We start from the raw sequence: 22,302 nt of genomic DNA on the forward strand, positions 1-22,302 counted from the left end.
TCTGATTTGACAATTTTTTGTTTATTTTTATTTCCATATATTCTTTTTATTCCACTTCACTACCATCTACTCTATTTTTATAACCACTCTTGAAATTTACCACGTGCTGAGTAATCAAGTTCAAAGTGAATATTTAACAAGAAAATGCAAGGTCCTTGGTCACTTGGTCAATGTTACTCTTTTATGTAGGCAAAGTTTACTTCACTTATCTACTGTTTGCCAGATCATTTCTTTGCTCATGGTTCTTCATCAGTCTCATATTGGTATATGGAGTCATTTTCCTTTCCTCTCTCTGTTCATTGGGAAACACAGTGGGTCACACACAACCGTGTCCACCTCTGCCCCCTGGCCAGGGTTTGCTGCATTCTGGCACGTGGACTGTCTTAGTGGCCTCTCAGCTGGGCTCATTGTTCAACTTACTTTTATTCTGACAATTGTTATATTTGGGGAAATTTCATTTGGTTTATCTCAACATATGCGCAGGCATCTCTGCTGCTGAATTAGTGCACTTGCCCCGTTGGCATCCAAGTTTCTGTCAAACACAACATCTGGGTCTCTTTCAGGGTCCTAGGCTAGAGGAGGGTCACAAGTCTCCAGGGCATCTGTCACCTGTTCATCTTGATGAATCCTTCATTATTACGTGCATGCACATGACACACACACATACACACACACACTCAATGTCTAGCATTTTAATCCACTCACTGTGACATATCCACATTGTTTTATGCTTTAGTAAATTTGTACTATCACTTGGAATGTTTGGTTTTCCATGATAGTACATAACCAATTGTCCAAGACAGTCACAGAGGCCAGTCATATCCAGTCTCATTTACTTACAGTTCACAACCTAATTGGACATTCCCTCATGTGAATAGCTTCAAGCTTAATTGCCATGCAATTAGGTGGTTAGCACTACCTAGGGAGCCAAGAGGCAACTGAGACAATGGTTTTATTTTCACTTTGTGTCTGTTGCCCATCTTTTCATTTGCGGTGTGTCAAGGCTGCTACACCACAATCTCAGATCTCTCCCTGTTTAAGACAGGTCAGTGAAGTCAATGGCAGACTTTATCATCCTTCCTGCCTTGATGGCAGAGAGAGAGATTGGATCACATGTGTAGACTCTCCAGTGTCAAATCCAGGTAGGAACACACAAAAAGGTGAGGAGATGACAGCTTGAGGATAGCATTTTCCAGGCTCCCCCACCAGACTGACCCCTGCTCTTTCCTGGATGTGCCTTGGAGGAAGCACAGGTGAGACAGATGGGCAGGAGCACAGCAGGGCAGAGGAGCCCAAGGAGGCCCGCACTGCTTACTAGAAGCCATCAAGGCTAATGACAACAATGACCCTTTACTATGTGTAGACTCTGTTCTGACAGCCTGAGATCCATATTTGACCCCTCCTATCTTCTGAGACAGAGAGCTCATCACTGGACTGATGTTACAGATGTAGGAGCTAGGTCTTGTAAAGCTAAGAAAGGTTTCCATGGTTACTCAGTTACACTGAGCTGAGCTATAGCCAAGGCTATGTACTGACTGTGAGCCTGCATACACCATATGCAAACCTGCTTAAGCAGCAGCAACAGTAGCTGGTTGTGTTTTGTGTCTACTGCTGGAAAAGCTATGCTGCTAATCTAACTAATGTTGTGGGGGAAAACATTCTTTTGAATGTAAATTGCTCTACATTGTCCCATATGCCTTTTAGCAGGCCAAAAGCAAATACCCACAATGTTATACCACCCAGTGGGAGGCACTCGGATTCCTTTATTTAGTGTTCACATCAGGCGTGATGTGCACAGCTTGGAAAATTGAATTGAACACTTCATCCAATGAGTGTGATGTGTGTGCTTGCCTAGAGAGTGATGCTTCACTATAGGAACCAACTACGAAAAAGTGAGACAGAGGCTGATTAAAAGTACTATTGAGACTGATGAGAAAAATAGATCAAGCTCCGTAGCTGTGCACACCTGGCTTGTGACTCATAGAAAAATTACCGGGGGAAGGCTAACTGTTTGAATTTCATTATCCTAAACAGATCCTTTCTGCTCCTTCCCAATCCCTCTAAGGCCCAAGACCAAAGACTGCTAGGGAAAGTAGTAGATTTTCCTCATGGAATTTTTCTCAAGATAATGAGAAAAAGAGTTCTAAAGAAAATAAGCATAAAATTAAATACATTTTGTAAAATTAATGATCCTAACTAACTGAGCCTGTAGCAAGTAAATACTTTCCAGTAATTGCTAATGACAAGGAAAAAGTTATTCTTATATTTGGCAATTTTAAGAGGTAAGTCACCTACCATATCCTATAATTCCAAGCACACCAAACATGAAGACCCAGAAGATGAATCCAGCTGTGAACCTCAGGAGTATCAAAAAAATCCAGCTCAGTGCCATGGCGATAGTCAGACCACTAGAGGAAAACCGACAACAGACAGAGTCAGGTTGCTACCTGCACCATAACAGAAAGAGGGGTATGGAGTGGGCACAGGTTTAATGCGTGTTGAATGAAGTATGTCCAAAGAAAGTAGAAAAACCCCAAAAGCATAAGAATTAAAGAAAATTTTAGTGACATTTGTTTGTGACAGAAGAAAGCCCATTTAACTACTGCCAAGTGCAGGCTGCAACCTCGAATATGGAGTTATTGCAAGCAGAACAAGAAATTAGTAAAAATTCACAAAAGGATCTAGCTCTACCCTTGTGAAAATTATTCTTTATTATTTCTCTCACAATACAGTGTTAAATTTCTCAAATTCCCTGTGGTTGAAGACCTGCTATCTAGCTTGTTCCAGTCATTCCTATAACTGCCTCTGAACTCACATTTCTGTCTATCTCCTATGATTTAGGAACTATGCTGCTAGCTATGAAGATAAAGATGAGTTAGTCATAGTTGCCATGCTACAGAGTTGATAGTTTTGCTGGGTATGGTAGCCCATAACCCTAATCCTAGTATGTGAAAGGGAGAGGTGGAAAGGTCATGAGTGTAAGACCAATCTTCTCAGCTTAAGTAGGAAAGTTCAAGGCCAACTTTGGCAATAGAAAACACAATTTCAAAAAAAAAAAAAAGAAAGAAAAAGAAAATAGCTGTCAGTTTATCCTAGGAAAGAACCAGTTAAATAAAATATAGAATGAAAGATATTATACAGAAGATAAGCAGCTATGTATGTATAAGAAGGTGTGCAAAGACACAACAGATATGAGGAAAACAGAGAGGAGATTAATTCACCTAGGAAAAATAACAGAAGTTTCATAAGTGTCACTAAACTTGTTTTAAAGGATGAGGAGCTGGAGATGTAGCTCTGTGGAAGGAACCTGCCTGGCAGATACAAAGCCCCTGCCTGGATTTCCAGCACTCAACTAAATAAAAATGGCAAAGTGGAGTAACCCTGGACTTTGAGGATATGGGGAGGAAGGAAAAGCCACAAAATGCACAAAGACAGGATTTCACACTCATGGCATCACAGATTATTAGATACTTTACCACTATATAATCAGGTGTCTCTCATGCCAGCATCCCAGCACCTGGAAGGCTGAAACTGGGGGATGAAAGTTCAAGGCCACCTCCATGGTTACAAAGCGAGACCAAAGTCAGACTAGACTTCAGAAAGATCTATTTTTATTTGTGTCTGTGTGTTTGTGTGTGTGTGTGTGTGTGTATCTATCTGTCTATGCATGTGCATGTCTGTGTGTGTGCAGGTGCATGTGTTTCTGTCTGTCTCTCGTGTGTGTGTGTGTGTGTGTGTGTGTGTGTGTGTGTGTGCATTTGTTAGTCAGTCAGTCAGCCAGCCAGTTAGTCAGTCAGTCAGTCTGTCTGTCTGCGTACAGGTACCCACAAAGCCTGGAAGAAAGCACCAGATCTTTGAGGCTGGAGATACAGGCAGTTGTTAGGCGTTCAATGTGAACTAAACTATGAGCTTCTGCAGGAGCAGCAAGTGCTCTAACCACTGTGTGTCTCTTTACCCACCAAGAACGTGTCTTAAAACACAGGGCTGCCTGAGAAAGAGATGGAAGTGTGCTTCAAAAGCTGAGGTGGCTATAAAACACCATGGAGTCGCTAACAGAGCACTAACATTTTCTCTGGTCACGAGGGAGTTTCTCACAGAAACAAAGAAGTTTCTCAGCTCTGGAAAGTGGCACAAAGACAGAGAGCATGGACTTAAACACATCGGACACACTTGCCTGTGTCAGGACAGCAACCCCATTCAACTTTCCCAAATAACAACCTTATGTCTGGAAATACAAATCTCCACTTTCCTATGTGTTTTAAGTTTCCCAGAACTTGAATGGCCTTTAATGGTAATGATTATCATGTGTGAAGAACACAGTAAAAATTACAAATGATCCTTTGGGGTGAAGGGAGGGACATGGAAGGAGAAAGAACCAGGGAAATCAAACTATGCCCACCCTCTGTGACATGTGGTGTGAGCAGAGCACAGGAGACCAGACACTGTGCCAGGGACTTGACTTGCACACTAATTTTACTAGTAAGTTAATATATAAATTGAAACTTAGATTCTTTGGGGCATATTTTCAAATATCTTCACCCAGTCCTTACCCCAATGTAAAAAAAAAATTATCCTGAGGTCTGAGTCCACTTTTCATAAGTGGACTTTAGTAAGAACAAGGACATTGAGGAGGTTACAGAGGTCATCAGAAAGGGGCTAGAGAAGAAATAGAGTGTCACTCACAGGAGAATCCATTTCCATGTGGTCACATAGTCTTCAAATACCTTCAGCCCGATCATCCTGGCATCGAGGATCTTACTGATGTCACTGAGGTCAATGAAGGGAAAGTTTATTTTTGGTTAATTATTATTTTTTGTTAATATTGAAAAAATGTTCTTATAATAAAAGGGACTTTGCAAGACTTCCATTCAAAGCATGCTTTTAGGCAGCAACTGTAGCAGTGACTCTTACTAGCCACAACAATCTACTGAATGTCACTTCAGGATCCCTCAGAGTGACATGTGTCTTTTATCAAAGCACATATGTAATTTCCAGTAGCCCTGAATGCTACTTTAATATTGTGGTTGACAATAGGATGCATCAAAACTGAAAATAGGAATGTAAACATACCTTGCAACTTTGCTTAGGTCTATGACAGTTAGGCTACTCCCTGTTCCGTCTTGGAAATCTGTCCTTTGTCCTATAGTTAAGGAACCATTGACGGTTGAGAAGTCAGGCAGACATCTCTGCAGGACTGTAAAAGAGAATAATGACTACAGGAAACACATTTTGTTTGTTTACTACTCTCTCCTTTTAAAAACATTCTGTTATCTACAGGAAAGTTCTTGCTGGGCATGAATTGGCTCAGTAGAGAGAGCTACTTGCCATTTACTGACAACTTCAGGATTTCTGGCAGCTGAGAGACTGGAATGGAAACAGCAACATCATCTGAAGCCACATCCCCACCTGCCAGTTTCTTGCATACGAAAGATTCATCAAACTGCACAAATAAGATGTGCAGGCTGTGCACATAGGCTCATGCCACATGTGCTAAATACACTTTAATAGAAAAGCCACAGAGGGCCTCTGAAAGACTCTACCTGGCAGCATATCAAAGCAGATGCTGAGACTCACAACCAAACCTTGGGCAGAGTGCAAGGAACCATAAGAAAGAAGGGGAGGTTAGTAAGATCTGGAGAAGACAGGAGCTCCACAAGGACCAAATATATCTGGTCACAGGGGTCTTTTCTGAGATTGGTTCTCCAACCAAGGACCATGCATGGATATAACCTAGAACCACTGCTCAGATGGAGCCCATGGCAACTCAGTATCCAAGTGAACTCCCTAGTAAGGGGAACAGGGACTGTCTCTGACATGAACTCAGTGGCTGGCTCTTTGACCTCCCCACCCCCAAGGGAGGAGCAGCCTTGCTAGATCACAGAGGAGGACATTGCAGAGAGTCCTGAAGACACCTGATAAGCTAAGGTCAGATAGAAAGGGACGAGGACCTCGCCTATCCGTGGACTTAGAGAGGGGCAAGGAGGAGATGAGGGAGGGTGCTACAGCTGGGATACAAAGTAAATAAACTGTAATTAATATAAAAATAAAGATGTAATAATAAAAAAGAAAAGCCACAGCATCTGGGGCACTGGAGGTGCCAGGGCTGTTACTGTAACAGGTCCTTGGGGCTGGGCACGAACCTTAGTGGGCCATGATGTATGGATCATACCTGTGGTCCTAGCTCTTGGGAAATGGGAGGCAGGAGAACTGGAAAGTCACGGACACTTTTGGCTCCCTAGCAAGCCCAAGATCAGCCTGGGATATATAAGAGCCTGTTTTTTAAAAATAGTTTTCAATATTCCTCAATGAAACTGTGAAAAATAGATTAGCAAGTAATCCCTTGCGAAATAAGAACCAGCTCAAACTTCAAGCCCCTATGAAGACTGGATTTCTGTTGGTGAGATTTTGTTGTTGTTGTTTTGTTTTATTTTTCAAAACAGGATTTCTATGTATAGCTTTGGCTTTCCAGGACTCGCTTTGTAGACCAGGCTGGCCTCAAACTCATAGAGATCCACTCGCCTCCCCTTGTGCTGGGATTACAGGCATGCATCACCACACCTGGCTATTGGTCAATTCTTAATAACTTGCCTCCTTGCTAGAAATGTTATCTACATGTTGTTGAAGGATGGAAACTACCAATGGAAGACTATGCTGTTTTACACAGTTGTAATTTCTGAGGAAAGTTAAATCACTGTTTAGTCTTTTATAGTTTTATTTGGATTAAATAGATTCCTGGCCTCTACAAATACATTAACTGTTTGTTGGAATATGCGTTATTTTAAATGTATTTTAAAATATTAGCATCCCAATTTTAAATGAGGATGTAAGAAAAATCAAAAATGGATAGATAATTTTCCTATTTTTTCCTTGTAAGTGGTATCACTAATTTGCATGTGGGCCTTGAACCTAAAATACTGAAGCAATTGATGCGGGGAGTAAGCGAACATCTTCCGAAAGCCCTTCCCAGCTCTCCTTGTCTCTCCTGTCTGTTTTCAGCTTTCAAAGTCAGAGGGCATAGCTGATTTCATCCATAATTTCCCTGTTCTTCTTCTGCTTTCCCCTTCTTCTGCGGCAGATCTGAAGTAGTAGCCTGAACGTCCCTTTCTGCCCCCTCTCAGTGAGGCTTCCCCCTCTCCCTAGATGAACTCATCCCACTCCTTCCCCAGTGGGGTTTTGGCACACAGTAAGACTCAGTGTGTTTCTTCTCTCCCGTTTTTCCTAGTCTTTTTGTCCCTATTTATCTCCTGAGTGCAGGTTCATGCCTAACTATCCGCAGGCCTTCTTTCACATATTATTTTTGGCAATCACTTCCAATGTGTTAGCACCCACTAGTTAATATGCTGAGAGTATATTTGGAAAGTACAGAAGATACGAATAAAAATTACAGAATGTTGCACTGACCATCTGCCCCCAGTGAACTGTATGATTTTCTGATCAGTTTCCTTCCTAGCTTTCTTCTACAGCTCTCCCTTTTTAAACATCAAAATTATACAGGAAATAGAATTCTTTTTCTTCTTTCTCTCACGTAGTCTTACTTTGTCTTCTTTTATAAACAAAGACAGCATGCCATTTGCAGGCAAATGGATGGAACTAGAAAAGGTCATCCTGAATGAGGTAACCTAGAAGCAGAAAGACGCATATGGCACATACTCACTTATAAGTGGATGTTAGCCATATAGTACAGCATAACCATGCTACAATCCACAGACCCAAAGAAGGCAAGGAAGGCTCAAGGGAGGGTGCTTGAATCTCACTCAGAAGAAGAAATAAATAGATCTCTGATGTAGATGGAAGGATGAAACTGGGTGGGAGAGGGATAAGGAGGGGTACAGGGGTGGGAATCAGGTGTGGGGAGAGCAGAGGTAGGTAGGGTGGGGGAGGACTGGAAGAGAGAACAGAAATCAGTGGGGGAGTCATCTCTGGGACAGGGAGGCTGCCGGGAGTCTATGGCGGTGACCCTAGCTGAGACTTCTAGCAGTGGGAGTTAAGGATCCTAAAGATACCATCTCTTGTAGCCAGATAGGACTTCCAGTGGAGAGAGGGGACACCAACCCACCCATAAAACCTTAGACCCAAAATTTGTCTTGCCTACAAGAAGTTTAGGGGTAAAGATGGAGCAGAGTTTGAAGGAATTGCAAACCAATGACTGGCCCAACTTAAGACTCCCCTCATGGGAGAGAGCCAACTCCTGACACTATTAATGATGCTCTGCTTAGCTTGCAAACAGGAGCCTAGCATAACTGTCCTCCAAGAGGCTTCATCCAGCAGCTGATAGAAACAGATGCAGAGACCCACAGCCAAACAATAGGCTGAGCTCATTCAGGGAGTCTTGTGGAAGAGTGGGAAGAAGGCTAAAGGGAGCTGGAAGGGTCGAGGACACCACAGAAGACTTATAGAGTAAACTAACCTGGGCGCATGGCACACACAGAGGCTGAACCAAGAACCAAAGAGCTTGCATGGGCTGTACCTAGAACCTTTAAACGTATGTAACAGATGTCAGCATGGCCATCATGTGGGTGCCCTAACAATGGGAATAGGGCCTGTCTCTGACTCTGTGGCCTGCCTTTGGCTCCCTTTCCTCTTACTGAGCTGCCTTGTCTGGCCTCAGTGGGAGAGGATGTTCTTAGTCTTGCTGTGACTTAAAATGCCAGGGTGGGTTGGTACCCTTTGAGGTACTCCCCTTCTCTGAGAAGGAGAGAGGTTGGGGGGAAGGGTGCATGAGGGTGGGACTGGGAGGATAGGAGGGAGGGGGCTGGGATCAGGCTGTAAAGTGATTAAACAAACAATTTAAGGCCTACATGTTATGGGTAGTACACTGAGCCCTTGGTGGTACCGTAGCTCCTGTGTTAACACAAGCTGATTCTAATGTTGATCTTAATGTTGCTTTCATCCCTTCATTAAACTATGCGAGATTGTTTTGTGTCCCCAAAGTATTTTCTAAAACATGTGATATAAACAAAACATAACTGTGAGAAAAGGTGTTTTTCTCTTTCCTATAAGCAGTTTCAGCACTGTTCATGGCGGACCTGGTCGGTGTTCGGGCTGCCGTGATTGGCATTCTTCACCGGGCCCGCCATCTCTGCTTCAGGGTCTTTAAGCGTCCAGAGAGAGATGACGGGATACTCAACACATGGATTTTGGGACAACTGATTCAACACACTTCACTTCCTACTTAGGCTGGTGCCTGTTGCCTTTCTTCTGTTTTAGAAGCACTTGTGGAGGAATTGAGGAATGGAACCAAAGGAAAAAGAGAGAAAATGTCCCCCTTCCCACACCCTCTGGCAAACAACCTAATATTTTTGATCTATTTCTTCCTGATCTTTTTCCTTACATAATTTCTAGGATTCTTCTTAATTTCTATATGCTTGTCATTAAAATGTCTGCAACAGTTTGCGTTTTACTGAGTATTTTACACATATGCGTTCTCTTGTATGTTTATTTCCTCTAAGAGGTTTCCTCTCACAGACACACGGAGTTATTTTGGTGTTCTCTTCCCTGGGGAGATCACAGCCTTTGCTGTCTCTCAGCCCCTCTGTCTGTGCTTTTCTGAGCTCTGTATTAATTGCCCTCCCTTACTCTGAATGAACACTCTGTTGGAAATTTTCCTGTAAAGCTTTTTCTCTCTAATTAGAATAGCAGCCTCCAGAAAGGCAAACAAGTGGTTATTTCAGTTTTTCTAAAGAGCTTATCAGCTTATGCTTAAATTGTAAAGAAACAAAATAGAAATCTCCAAAGAAACAGAAAACTTTCAAATGTTGACTTATGAAGACGAGATACATAACTTGGAATTGCTTCTCTGGCAATTTCTGGATGTTTCTGACTGAATTTGGGAGAAGGTGTGTGTGGCTGTTTGCATGTGCTTGTCAGAATACACAGAATCACACTGGTGGGCTTCTTAAAACCAATCCTGTCACTTCCCAACATGCTTGCTCCCAGCCTCGAAGAGCTCTGGTGGAAAGGCCGCTGGAGTGAGGATGGCCAGAGACACTCCTTCCAACTCACTCTGGCCTCTCATGGTGGGAACAGGCCATTCCAAACCTCAGCTATATCAGCTGCACTATAGGGAAACCAAATGACATTTTGGTAGGTTCTACACTTCAAAGGTAAAATAATTAGCACTTACGAGGTCTGCTTGGGTAGACTGCTGAGGGACAGTCACCGTAGGACAGAAGATCTGACAGAGACTGAAAGGGAAGGCAGGACACATCAACACTCAGCACCAACAGCTAACGCCCTCGCCCTCAGTACCGAAGTTATGAGCTCAACCTCTTTACTCCTCATCTCATTTTCCCAAGTCATTGCTCCCACTGCCAATAACTTAAGATTAGTACACACAGATTCTTGTTAGAAAAATGCCTCCAGTGCTCTGAATGAACCAAGAGAGATCTAAAACAAAACAAACCAAACCTAGATCTTATAAAAGCAAGACACAACTGAAGATGTCTTAGTCATACGCTGAATGTCTGATCCTTTAAATTTTTACTGGAAAAAAACATTTTCTACAATGCAGCAACCAAATAATAATATTTAATATAATAATGCTTTAGAAATATCTTGAGTGTGTCAAAGATTTTTATTGCACTGTGTGTGTGTGTATACCATTCATGCAAAGGCACCAGTTTTCTCTTTCTATCATGTTGGTGTCGGGTCAGGTGGCAAGCACTGTGCCGCTGAGCAGTATGGTTTTATAAAGATGATTCTACGGGATAGAAAATTTTAGCACTTGTCAGCAACAAACCCCCCAGACGGAAAAGTCTGTCAGTGTCTTGATCAGCTGGAGCTAACTGAGCAGACTCGGTCTTTCCTGCACCACAAGTATGCGCGATAACACATCCTGGATGGTGTGTTTCTTTGTGTACACAGTGCACACTCTGAGTATCCTGTATTCAGGTGAGTGTCTACGCAGTGATATACCATGAACCGTGTGGGTTCTTGAGTGTCCAAGGGAACTTGTGTTTTCTTAGAATGGCACCATTGATGTTAATGTTCTGGTTCTGGGCATTTTCCACAGCAAACTGGAATGTTCCTTTAAGATGGAAGCAGCACCTAAGTTCCTTCCTGGTGTGAGCCTGAGAACATGAGAACACGCACCTCCTCAGGCCTGGCCGTGGCCTTGCAGAACTGGCGGTAGTATTCCCAGTATCTTCCATCTTTTTTGTTCAGAAACTGCATATCCACGTAGGTTAAGAATCTCTCTGGGCACCTGGAGACACAGATCTGTGGAGCAGAGAGGCACAGTGGTGGGAACGCACAGGGATAAGCCAAGGGTTAGACGTCTGCAGGCTTGGATGGGCTTCTGAATTCTCCAGCATCAGGAGAAAAGCACTGCTTTTCGTCTTAGTGACCTGACTCACTATGGCCGTTCTGAGTAAAATTAGGTTGAGTATAGAATGCTTACCAACCTGTCCTTCGTGCCTTCTAGGTCTGTGTTAAAGCAAGCAAGTGAACAGTAGTGATACTCCACGCTGGGATTTTTAAATCAGCACACACTGCGGTAGAGACCATTTCAACACTCTTGAGCAGGTGCTGCTGTGGTCCTCCTTCCCACCACTCCCCCCAGTTGCCCCCTTCCTCCTTGTACCCCATCATTTTCCTCTTTCGTGCCCTGTGTGTTCTTTTCCCAGCACCCACTCCTCCCCACCACCTCATACCAACCTCTGGAAAAGCGTGATATGAAGCGAGGTGACCCAAACTCAGGAGTCAAAGCAGCACGCTTGTTTTCACACGTAGATTTAGCCTGTGACACGTACAATAGTGTGTGTGTGTGTGTGTGTGTGTGCCTTATATACACACACATAGGTGTAAGGATGGGTAAGGTTTAGCAACTCTAGATGGGTGTATTTTTAGCTTGATAAGTATAGATCCACAAGTAGCTGTGAGCAATTAATGTTTCCACATGCTGGTGCCTCGGATTCTCCACATAGTAACGCTTTGCACAATTATTAGGTAACATAATAACCACCCACTTCACTTAGATTGTACTAATTTTATATCCATTCAGTGTGTGAGAGACAGTTCTATGTGCAGATTTGGGGACTTCTACCATAAGTCAATGATATTTTTAAAACCCTCTTTAAAGGTTTTCACTTTTGTTCTTTGTGTGTGCACATGTGTGCGCACTCATGTGGATGTGTGTCAATATACGCAGTGTATGTGCAGGCGCCTGAAGAGGCCAGAGGGTGCAGTGGGCTCCCTGTGGCTGGAGTCAGTCACCTGCCATGGATGCTACAGAGCTGAGCCCGGCCCTGTGCAAGCGCAGTGAGTGCTATCAATTACTGGGCCATCACTGTCTCTGTCATGATATTTTAAGCAAGGCATTTTCCTATAATTGTCTGAATTAGCAGATAGGAGTCTAAGTCAAGATGAATTTTTCAGAGTCAGTGTATTCTAGGTTAGAATCTTGCTGTGTTTTCTATATGAATAAAATGACTTTGAAATACTGACAACTGTTAATGTACATGGAAAATATTCATCAGTGTGTCCATGAGTTTCCATAATTCTGAAAACATAATTAGAGTTTGTCACCAAGAGAAATAAGTAAAATCCAGATATCTGCTGTGATTAATCACGGTGAGTCTTTTATCAACACTGTGTAGACATGGGCAAGCAAGGTGCAAGTCCTTTGCAGCAATGGCCGTGGGCACATCAGTGGCAGATAGGTTACTGTGGTCACCCACAGAGCCACAACAACATGACAGCAATTAAATGTGTGATTTCATTACACACAGTAGAAATGGGGGCGGAGCGTGTTGTTTTCACTTTTGTTTGTGGTTTTAAAAAAGAAATGGAAGCCGCACCAAACCGAGAGAGCTGCCTCAGATTCAGTGCACCTCCTCTTCTGCTCAGCTCGCTGTGGAAAGCCCCGCCCTAGCCCATCCCGTCTTCCCCGTCACTCCTTTAATAGTTATTTTTTCAGTGTCTTAATACTTTCACAGTTTCATGCATCTATTGTGAATTTCATATCCTCATTACTTCTCTCTCTCATCTTCTTCTTCCCACCCCTGCTGAAACCCCTCTTCTCTCACTTTCATTTTTATGACTCAGGAAGTTTGACTAGGCTTATCCGGATGACCATAGATGTGCAACTATTTTTTATCTGAATCACTAGTAGCTTCATCAGCTTATTGCTCATGAAAATGACGCCTCACTGTCTGCCCAGCCATCAACTGCTAATGGTGTTCCAGGGAGGAATGAGGCTACCCGAACCTTTCCCCCGTTGTGATGCCATGTTTATGGGCCCCACCTGGCACATGGCCACCATGGACTCATTGTCGTAATTGCCATGTTGTATCCAGAAGAGTGCCTTTCACAGCAGTCTTCTCTTTCTGCACATTCTTCTTCTGCATCGCCTGACCTGGAGAAGGGGGTATAGATGCCCCGCGTAGGGCTGGGCAGTCAATAGAAACTGCAGCTTTCATGTTGCTGGGACATCTTACTCATTGTGAGCCCTGTGAGCTGAAATGCCAGCCTGCCAAGATGTGCCCACCAGTGCATTAGTGGCATGGCCATCATGTAGGTGACCAGATGCTCTCTGAGTGGATCTGCATATACAGTTGGAATTTATACCTGGTACCTGTACAGGGAATACACACGCCTGAGGGCACTACTGTTGTTTTTCTGAACAGACTTGTTGTGAAACTGTTTTCTAAGTATTTATATTTATGTTTTTCTATCCATAGGCTAGCGCTGGCCTCAACACTGTTTGGAGGAGTTTCTGCTTGCAGCAGTTTGTAGGTAATGCGGGACTAAGCTGGTCAGAAAGCTGGTGATTCCTCACAGGCTGCTGATCAGGCAGCTTCCTCGCCTTTTGTCCTGTGTCTGACAACTACAAAGCCCTTGGTGTTGACCACACAAGTAGGCAGGAGAAGGATTATGTGTGTGTCTCAAGTGTGGCAGTAATACTGTGTGATAGCATCAGGAGTCCAATACCCTCTACAAGTGTGACAGAGTAACACAGCCATTTCCACACCCAAGCCTCCATAAGCCTCTCATCTGCATGCTCACACTTATTTGCACACTCTGCAGCTCTCTCTGTCTCCCCTTCTTTCTCTCTCCTCTGCTTCTTTCTGTCTGTTTCTGTGTGTGTCTCACACACACAGTCATATAATTCTAGAGGAGGCATAGGAGGTCTCAAAGCTGAAGAGCCATATAGAGAGACAATGAAAGCACCAACATATCCATACATAAGAAGGTCAAAGGTCAATGTGAATGGGAAGAGTTCACTCTGATTGGAGCCAGGCTGACTAAAATCATGATCAAACAGTAGATGTGTTAGTTTTGATTCTTTGCTCATGAGATGGTGAAAGACTAAAACACACACACACACACACACACACTTTGGTGTGTTTATAAAAGTGAGAACTCAAAGAGCTAACACTTTCTGAGTTTCAAATAATGTGAGGTACCTTGTCTGGGACCCTGACAATTCTACACATACAAACACACCCACAATGTATACTATGCATACAAACTGGTGTAGGAACAACACATGAAAGGAAGCAATTAAATAGAAAAAAGTAGTTTGTCAAAGAGAATCATGTCAAACTTCATTCCAAAAACAAATGAGCTATTAAAAAAAAAAAAAACATAGCAACTGCTCTTTTTTCTTTCCCTCCATCAGACCAATTTGTTTACTTCAAATGGGATGCTGATTAGAATTAGAATTATCATTAGATAATTAGCCAAGGAAGGAGGTCACGCTGAGGCTGGGCATCCTAATTGATCCTGGTCTGTTCTTCAAGCGCTATGGCACACGTCTGGACTCTGCTGCCAGCTGACAAAAAACGTAATGCCTGGAATATAGCTCTGGTCTACAAACGCACGGCTGCAGGCCAGGTAACGCAGGATGCCCAACGGCAGCCGCAACCCGTGGGCTCCCCAGGGAGCTTTCTACATCACTCTTCACTGTCGCGCCACCAGCTCAGCTGGATTCGCCACTGCTAGAAATGATAACTGCCTGGGAGAGTGAGTTCACTGAAGATTACAATACTGTATCTGCTCTAGTTGTCTTTCCTAGATAATCTAGGAAAACAACAAACGTGGTTTTTGTTTTATTACAGGAACGTTGGTTTGTTTGATATAATGTGAAGAGTAGGAATATAGTCATTTATTGATTTCCTAATTCATTCATTCTATAGATATTTACTGATCACCTACTCTTGGGGTTCGAAGATAGTGTGAACACAGTATGAATCAAAACAGGTAAGAATCCTTACCCTCAAGGTGCTTGTCTTTTAGTTCAGGGAGAGAGACAATAAAACATTTGTTATAAGACAGGAATAATTGCTAGAGAAAGCTAGAAACGAGGCTAGAGAGAGAGGGTGGATGTGGTGCAATTCCAGTTGTAAATGAGGAGGTCTTGGGCAGAAGTCCAGCCAGGAGCTAGCTCAGCCTCTATGACACAAATGACCGGAGACTCCACCCAACACTCCAGCATCAGAGGACCCGAGTGAAGAGCCTCAAATCTCAAGACTTTTTATTTTTATACATTTCTATTACATTTTTAGTATTAGTTTTATGTTGTTAAGATGTTTGTGTTCATGCTTTGTCTTTTCTCTAATTTTATTTACATATTTTCTCTGTTTTTATAATCAGCCTTTTATCTTTTGCCCCATTCTCTTCCCCATCACATGCTTTTCTCTTCTTCCATCACCTTCCTTAATTTCATTAATTCTCTATTATTTTACCTTAGCTGATTTTTAACCTCCTACCTCTTTCTCCATTATTTTAAGCAATTTTCTTCTCTACGCATATTGATGGCTTTACTGTGCTCTGCTGTAGGCATCATGTGATTTGTTTAGAGTTCTGTATCTGCTCTGGCTTCATGCTGCTGCCATCCTTGTTTGTTTTCTCCTGAGTGTGACTATAGAACCAGCCTTCAAGAGAAGGCTGGTCACTAAGAGGACCAGATGAACTCAAAACAGATATGCATCTAATAATATTTTATACATGATATACATCTAATTTATCCCAAATAAACTCAGAGGAAATATATACTCCAACATATGCCCAAAGCAAAGAGTAGGAACACAAAAATCATGAAAAAGCAAGGTAGCTCTTCCAAACAATCACAGCTCCTCGATACATGAAACCATTAAAAATGCAGAAATGATTGGAACAGCGGACAAGGACTTTTGGGCTGCGGTTACTTGTAAGAATCTATGGTTACCATCACTGAAGTGCCCTAGTAACTTTGAAACAATCCACCCCTGCCTTACCTTTGATTGAATGTGAATGAACATGCATCTTACTTAGGTCTTCTTACTACACGGGCACAGATGCAACATGCACGCTCAGAATTCTTCCGTGCAGAATGTTAGGGACTGCTAACTGTGCCGCTGAGGCAGCCGCAGCCTTACCTGCGTGGTGGGGCACTGGAGCGTGAGCATGACGGAAGGACTGCTGCACCTGAGTAGGTTAAAGTAAAACAAAATGGTCTTGTTCCTGTTAAAAAAGAAAAGGAAACATAAATGATCCCTGCAGTGATGGTAGGAATGCACATCAAACCAAAGAAACTTCGTTTTCTGTAGAGGGTGCAGCGTGTTCTCAACTGCCTTTACACTGCCTAAAAATCAAAGCATTGTTTTGCAATTATTAAAAGCTGAAATAAATTGTCCACCAGCAGGAGGCTCTGTAATAGGAAGTAAACAATCACACTGTCGCTGGAAATGATGCTGACACACATGTTTAATGGAAGGAGAAATTAATAACATTTTTTTTTAGGAAGGACATTTGTTCAACCATGTTTGTAGCAGCTTTATTTGTAATAGCCAGAACTTGGAAACAACCCAGATGTCCATCAACAGAGGAATGGATACAGAAATTGTGGTATTTTTACACAATGGAATACTACTCAGCAATCAAAAAGGTGGAAATCATGAAATTTGCAGGCAAGTGGTGGGATCTAGAAAAGATCATTCTGAGTGAAATATCCCAGAAGGAGAAAGATAAACATGGTATATACTCACTTATATAGTCCTATAAGATATGATAAACATAATGAAATCTATACACCTAAAAAAGATAATCAAGAAAGTGGACACAGGCGAAGATGATCAATCCTCATTTAGAAAGACAGATGGGATGTGCATTGAATGTATGACAGGAGTCTACCACAAAAGGCATCTGAAAGACTCTACCTAGCAGTGTTTCAAAGCAGACACTAAGACTCATAACCAAACCCTCAGCAGAGTGCAGGGAATCATATGAAAGAAGGGGAGTTAGTATGATATGGAAAGGATAGGAGCTCTACAAGGACCAAATATATCTGGGCACAGGGTCTTTTCTGAGACTGACATTCAACCAAGGACCATCTATGGATATAACCTAGAACTTCTGCTCAGATGTGGCCTGTGGTAGCTCAGTAACCAAGTAGTTTTCCAAAGTAAGGGGAACAAGGACTATTTCTAACAGGATCTCAAGGGCAGGCTCTTTGACCCACCCCCCCAAGGGAGGAGCAGTCCTGCTAGGCCACAGAGGAGGACTTTGCAGCCAGCCCTGAAGATACCTGATAAAACAGGGTCAAATGAAAGGGGAGGAGGTCCTCCTCTATCAGTGGACTTGGAAAGGGACAGGGAGGAGATGAGGGAGGGTTGGGGAGGGAATGAGGGAGCAGGAAACAGCTGGGACACAGAGTTAACAAAATGTAACTAAAAAGAAAAATAAAATTAAAAAAAAGAAACTTAAAAGCTTATTAATATGTGATTTTACTATGGAGATAAGTATTTAATTATATGCAAAAAATCATTATATCTAAATTTGGGAATTATATTTCTTCATTTAACATTTGCATTTATGAATTTCTTTAACATAAACATGTATATAATGGCAATGCAAAAAAAAATAACAACCAACAGTTATACTTCCTATTAGTAAGTGGCAACCATGGGCCCTGTCGTTTGACGTTCTCTTCGAATTTCAGTTATTTCATTTGGGAAAGGAGGACAGCAGCCATGCCAGTTCACAGTGGTGTGGAGAAGGCCCCAGATGCCAGGCGTAAGCCCTTACACAGCTTCAGCATGCAAAAGGAAAAGGTAGGCTCTGACTTTAGATCATGTCTCCCACTCCTTCTCAGCTCCCAAGCCTCCAAGTGCCCGGCCACATGACTGCGGACTGGCAGCGCTTTCGCCAAGCTCCTCGGTGGGTTCAGATCGTCATGGTCCCTGCTCTGAAGAATCACAGCTCCAGGGCTGGGCATGTAGCTCAGTGGGCAGAGGGCTTGCCTAGCATTCGTGAAGCCTTGAGTTTGCTCTCGAGTACCCCATAAAATCCAAGCACAGAATTACTACCAGCACTTGTGAGGAGAAGGCAGCTAGATCAGAGGTTCATAGCTGCTCTCTCTATACCACAAGTTTGCAGCCAGCCTGGGCTACATAAGACTTTGCCTAAAAGAAACAAGACACAACAAAACAAACAAAAAACCACCACAACAACAACAAAAATCCACAGCTTTAACAACTCAAGAATAATTTCCCCCAAGAACTTGTCCAACCCCCAAGTCAGTTATACTGACTACATACACAGCATCAATGTACAAAGGCCATGTGATAAAACCTTTCCTTTCAGTCTCCGTAAGATCCAGCCCTGAGAAGGTAGGAAGTTCTCCGGGGGACTAGTCTTTCCTTCACCCCTACCACTTCCTGCCCATGAGCACCAAAGCAGAAAGGGTAGGAGGGAGTGGACCAGAGGAAGAGCTGTTGACAGATACAGGAGGGTTAGGAGGAGTTTCAGGGAGGAGAGGCAGGTTGTCTGTCCAGTGTCAAATGGCAGAGAAGTCCACTCTCTCGCAAAACCGGAAGGCACCCCTGGAAGGACAGACCAACGTGTCACTCTGCAGCACTGGCCTCAACTGAGGAAGACCTGCCTCCGTGCCTGTTTATGGAGAGAAGAAGACAACTTAAAGGAGTCCGATGAACAGAGCAGTGGCCGGCAGCCTGGCGCAGCGGGGCGGAGTCACACAGGGGGCTTTGATCTGCCTCGCTGTACTTTGCCTATCAGCAGAAACCACAGAGGTGCCTCACCCAGACAGAACTGCGGTTTTGTGGAGGGGAGCACACCAAAGCAGACATTTCACTTCAAACAAGTAAGGACTCTCCCGTCCCTCACAGCAGAGGTGGCATTTGCACGGGTATGTGCTTGTATAAAGTGCACACGAATGTGGAGGCCAGGGACTGGCATTCTAAACATTTGCCGTCACACTTTAAACAACTAAGTTTAAACTAAGTGGGGACTCTCTGTACGAGAGGCCTTCTAGGAGATGCCTATGGCACTCCAGAACCTATGGCCCTAGGTCCTGGACTCAGATGCTCATGGCTGCGTCCAAATGCTGTCAACCCCTGAGCCATCTCTTCAGCCCCTCTGTTTTTTGAGACAAGGTCTCTTGTTGAGCCTGGACCTCATCAGTTTGGCTATTAGAATGACTGACTAGTGAGCTCCAGGAATCCCCCCATCTGTGTCCTGTCAGCGTGGGATACACATGCCCACAGTGGCCATATTTTTTACATGCATGATGGGGATTCAAATCAGGTCTTCACATGTGGTGGGCACTTTAGTGACTGAGCCTCACCAGTTGCTGCTGCTGTCACCATGAAGATGCAATTCATGAGTCATCAGTGCCATTCTTGGGGCGGGCATCTAAATACCGCCATGGCCTCACAGAAGCCTGGAACCTTAGTGCTACGTGAGGTAGAGCTATGAGGATTTCAGGGGCTCCAGTATGCATGCCTACACATGAATGAGCGTCCGCGTACATGCATGTGCAAACCCCACAGCCATACACAACAAATCACTTTTTTTCTCTTATTTTGGGGATTATAATATGATCACATCATTTTCCGTTTCCCTTTCCTGCCTCTGACCCCTGACGTAGCCCTCCTTGCTCTCTGTCAAAGTCTTGTCTGCTTCCTTCCCTGCCTCTGACCCCTGACGTAGCCCTCCTTGCTCTCTGTCAGCCTTGTCTGCTTCCTTCATTAATTGCCATTGCAGGCACCCATGTACCTCATATGCACACACATTCTCAAACATAAGCCTGTTCAGAATGTAGAATGCTTCTCATATGTGTGTTTTCGTGGCTTACCACTTGCTATTGCACTATCAGTTGATGTGCTCTTCCCTGGAGAAAGCCAGCTCTCCTGCTCTCAGCAGCCCTTGGTTGCCTGTAGGTCTTAGTGTGGGCCCGTGGCCTCTCGGCCTTTCCCACACGCACTTTGGCATGTCTCCTGGAGTCGAGCCTGTTCAGCTCATGTTGGGGAGACTGTGTTGGTGTAGCTTCCAGCGTTGGTGTTTGACACAATCCTACAGTAAGCTCCTCTGCCTCTTACAGTCTCTGCCCCACTTCTTCCTTGACGTTCCCTGAATATTAGGCATGGGGGTGTTTTGTGGATTTGTCGTTGGGGCTGGGCTCCACAACTCTGTGTTTTGATTGGCTGTAGTTTTCTGTGATGGTCTCCATCTGCTGCAAGGAGAAGGTTCCTTGGTGAGGGGTGAGGGCCACACTTCTCTGTCAGAGTGCAGTTTAGGCTGTTTCGGTAAAGTGGTGGTTGAAGGTTCTTCTCCAAGATCCACAAAAATAACGTGGAGATGATCAAAAAAGAAACACTGTCAACCTCTGGCCTGCATGTGCATGTGCACAAGTGTGCACACACCCATACACACGTGCACACACCCAGGCAAACACATACATAACATACCCACAAAGATTAGCTGAAACTGAGGAAATACAGACCTCCGTTGGGTGGAACATCATCCAGCCACAAACAAAAGCAAGATTATGAAACTTGCAGGAACATGGATGGAGTTGGAAAATATTGTATTAAGTGAAGAGAGCCTGACTTACAGGGTCATGTTGTTCTGTATATTCAGATCACAGCTTTTCGTGTGTGTGTGTGTGTGTGTGTGTGAGAGAGAGAGAGAGAGAGAGAGACTACAGCCTGTGTAAGTAGAAAGGTGACTATGAGAGAAGGAAAGGGTTACTTAGGTGAAGAGCCATAGGACACGGAAACAGAAGGAGCCTGTGCCGGGAGAGCAGAAGGTTCAAAATGGTCAGGGGAGAGGGAGAGGAGGCAGGGGGAAAAGCAACAAATCAAATTCTGTTTCAAAAAAAAAATGCTAAAACAAAACCTGCTACTTTGAATGGTTCTTGAAAAAGAAAGAAGAGTTTTGCCCAGTCAAGGGGTTTTAGAGGGCCAGGAGTAGCTACTTCCAAAAGGAAAAGGTCACTGTGCCACAAAGTTGCCAGGTTGGCCTTTGACATTCCGAACACAAAGCGCAGCATCCTCGCAGTCCTGAGAAATCACCTCTCCGGCTGCTAGTCTACAGTTGGATCATAAGTCAATATGATGAAAGGAAAATCAGGAGAGAAAGGCATTTCCAGGCCTCCACAAGCCCTCGTCCTGTGGTCTCGGATCCCAGGAAGGTGACCAAGAATAACCTGCACCGAGACAGGGGGCTAACGCAGAAGGAGCGGTCTCAGCTGAGGGACGCTGGGAGCACAGCAGGGGAACTGGAAGAACGGCTGCTGGTAGTTGAGTTTGAGATTTGACCCGGCACGCTGTGCTTTGCTAGATAACTCTGGCAACTTCTGAAATGCCGTCAAAGCTTGTGAGAGAACCTCAGTGGACAGAAAGCGTGGCCGTTCTGTAAGGTAGAACAGGGACGCCGGAGTGGTGCCTGTTTGTATTAGTTACTTGTCTTGTGGTTGTGACAAAACCCTGGAGAAATGCAGCTTCGGAGGTGGAGGAGCTTTGGGCTGGGGCGCGCAGCTCGGGATGGTGAGAGTGCCGCCAGCTCAACGGGGCTCCAGGTGAAGGGGCTCCCCTCGCTTTCTCCTTTCGGTGGACCCCAGGCCGGAGTGCAGGCCTGGTGCCCGCACAGCCCTTCTGCTTCAGATTAGCCCGATTAGGGACTCCCTCACAACCATGCCAGACGGGTGCTTGTCACTGTGATTCTAAACTGTAGCATGCTGACAATCGAGATTAACCATTAGAGTGCTCGAGATAAAATCCGCACCCAAATAAGAATTTCATTACAATTCTATGCGGTATATGTGTTTAGCTCTGTGTTGAGACAGACTAAAACGTGGGCTGATCCGATAGTGTTACTAAAGTACAAAGTTTGATTTTATGTGGAAGCCTGGTAGAAAAAAAGGGACAACAGCCGAGCGGCGAGTGAAAGACTGTGTAGATGCTATAAAATCAAAGCCGTTCACTGCTTCCAACTCTTGGTATCAAGCACAACAGAACATACTGGGCTCTGCTGAAGTTACAGAACTGAGTGTACACAGTGACAAAGTAGACCACGTAAGAA

At 44.0% G+C, this 22,302-nt stretch overlaps 1 protein-coding gene across 6 annotated transcripts in view; it reads right to left on the reverse strand.

Annotated features, from left to right (window-relative positions):
• Window positions 1–22,302, reverse strand: part of Slc44a5 (solute carrier family 44 member 5) — a 264,702-nt gene that overhangs the window by 21,227 nt on the left and 221,173 nt on the right. For all 6 annotated transcript variants that reach the window (XM_060392462.1, XM_060392460.1, XM_060392459.1 and 3 more), the window contains 6 exons: window positions 16,359–16,443; window positions 11,092–11,217; window positions 10,124–10,184; window positions 5,071–5,194; window positions 4,684–4,767; window positions 2,296–2,408 (listed from right to left, as the gene is read on the reverse strand). In XM_060392462.1, coding sequence (XP_060248445.1) covers window positions 2,296–2,408; window positions 4,684–4,767; window positions 5,071–5,194; window positions 10,124–10,184; window positions 11,092–11,217; window positions 16,359–16,443 — 593 coding nt within the window. The remainder of the gene's footprint in view (window positions 1–2,295; window positions 2,409–4,683; window positions 4,768–5,070; window positions 5,195–10,123; window positions 10,185–11,091; window positions 11,218–16,358; window positions 16,444–22,302) is intronic.

Source organism: Meriones unguiculatus, chromosome 10 (assembly GCF_030254825.1).
Source record: "Meriones unguiculatus strain TT.TT164.6M chromosome 10, Bangor_MerUng_6.1, whole genome shotgun sequence".
Classification (NCBI taxonomy): Eukaryota; Metazoa; Chordata; class Mammalia; order Rodentia; family Muridae; genus Meriones; species Meriones unguiculatus.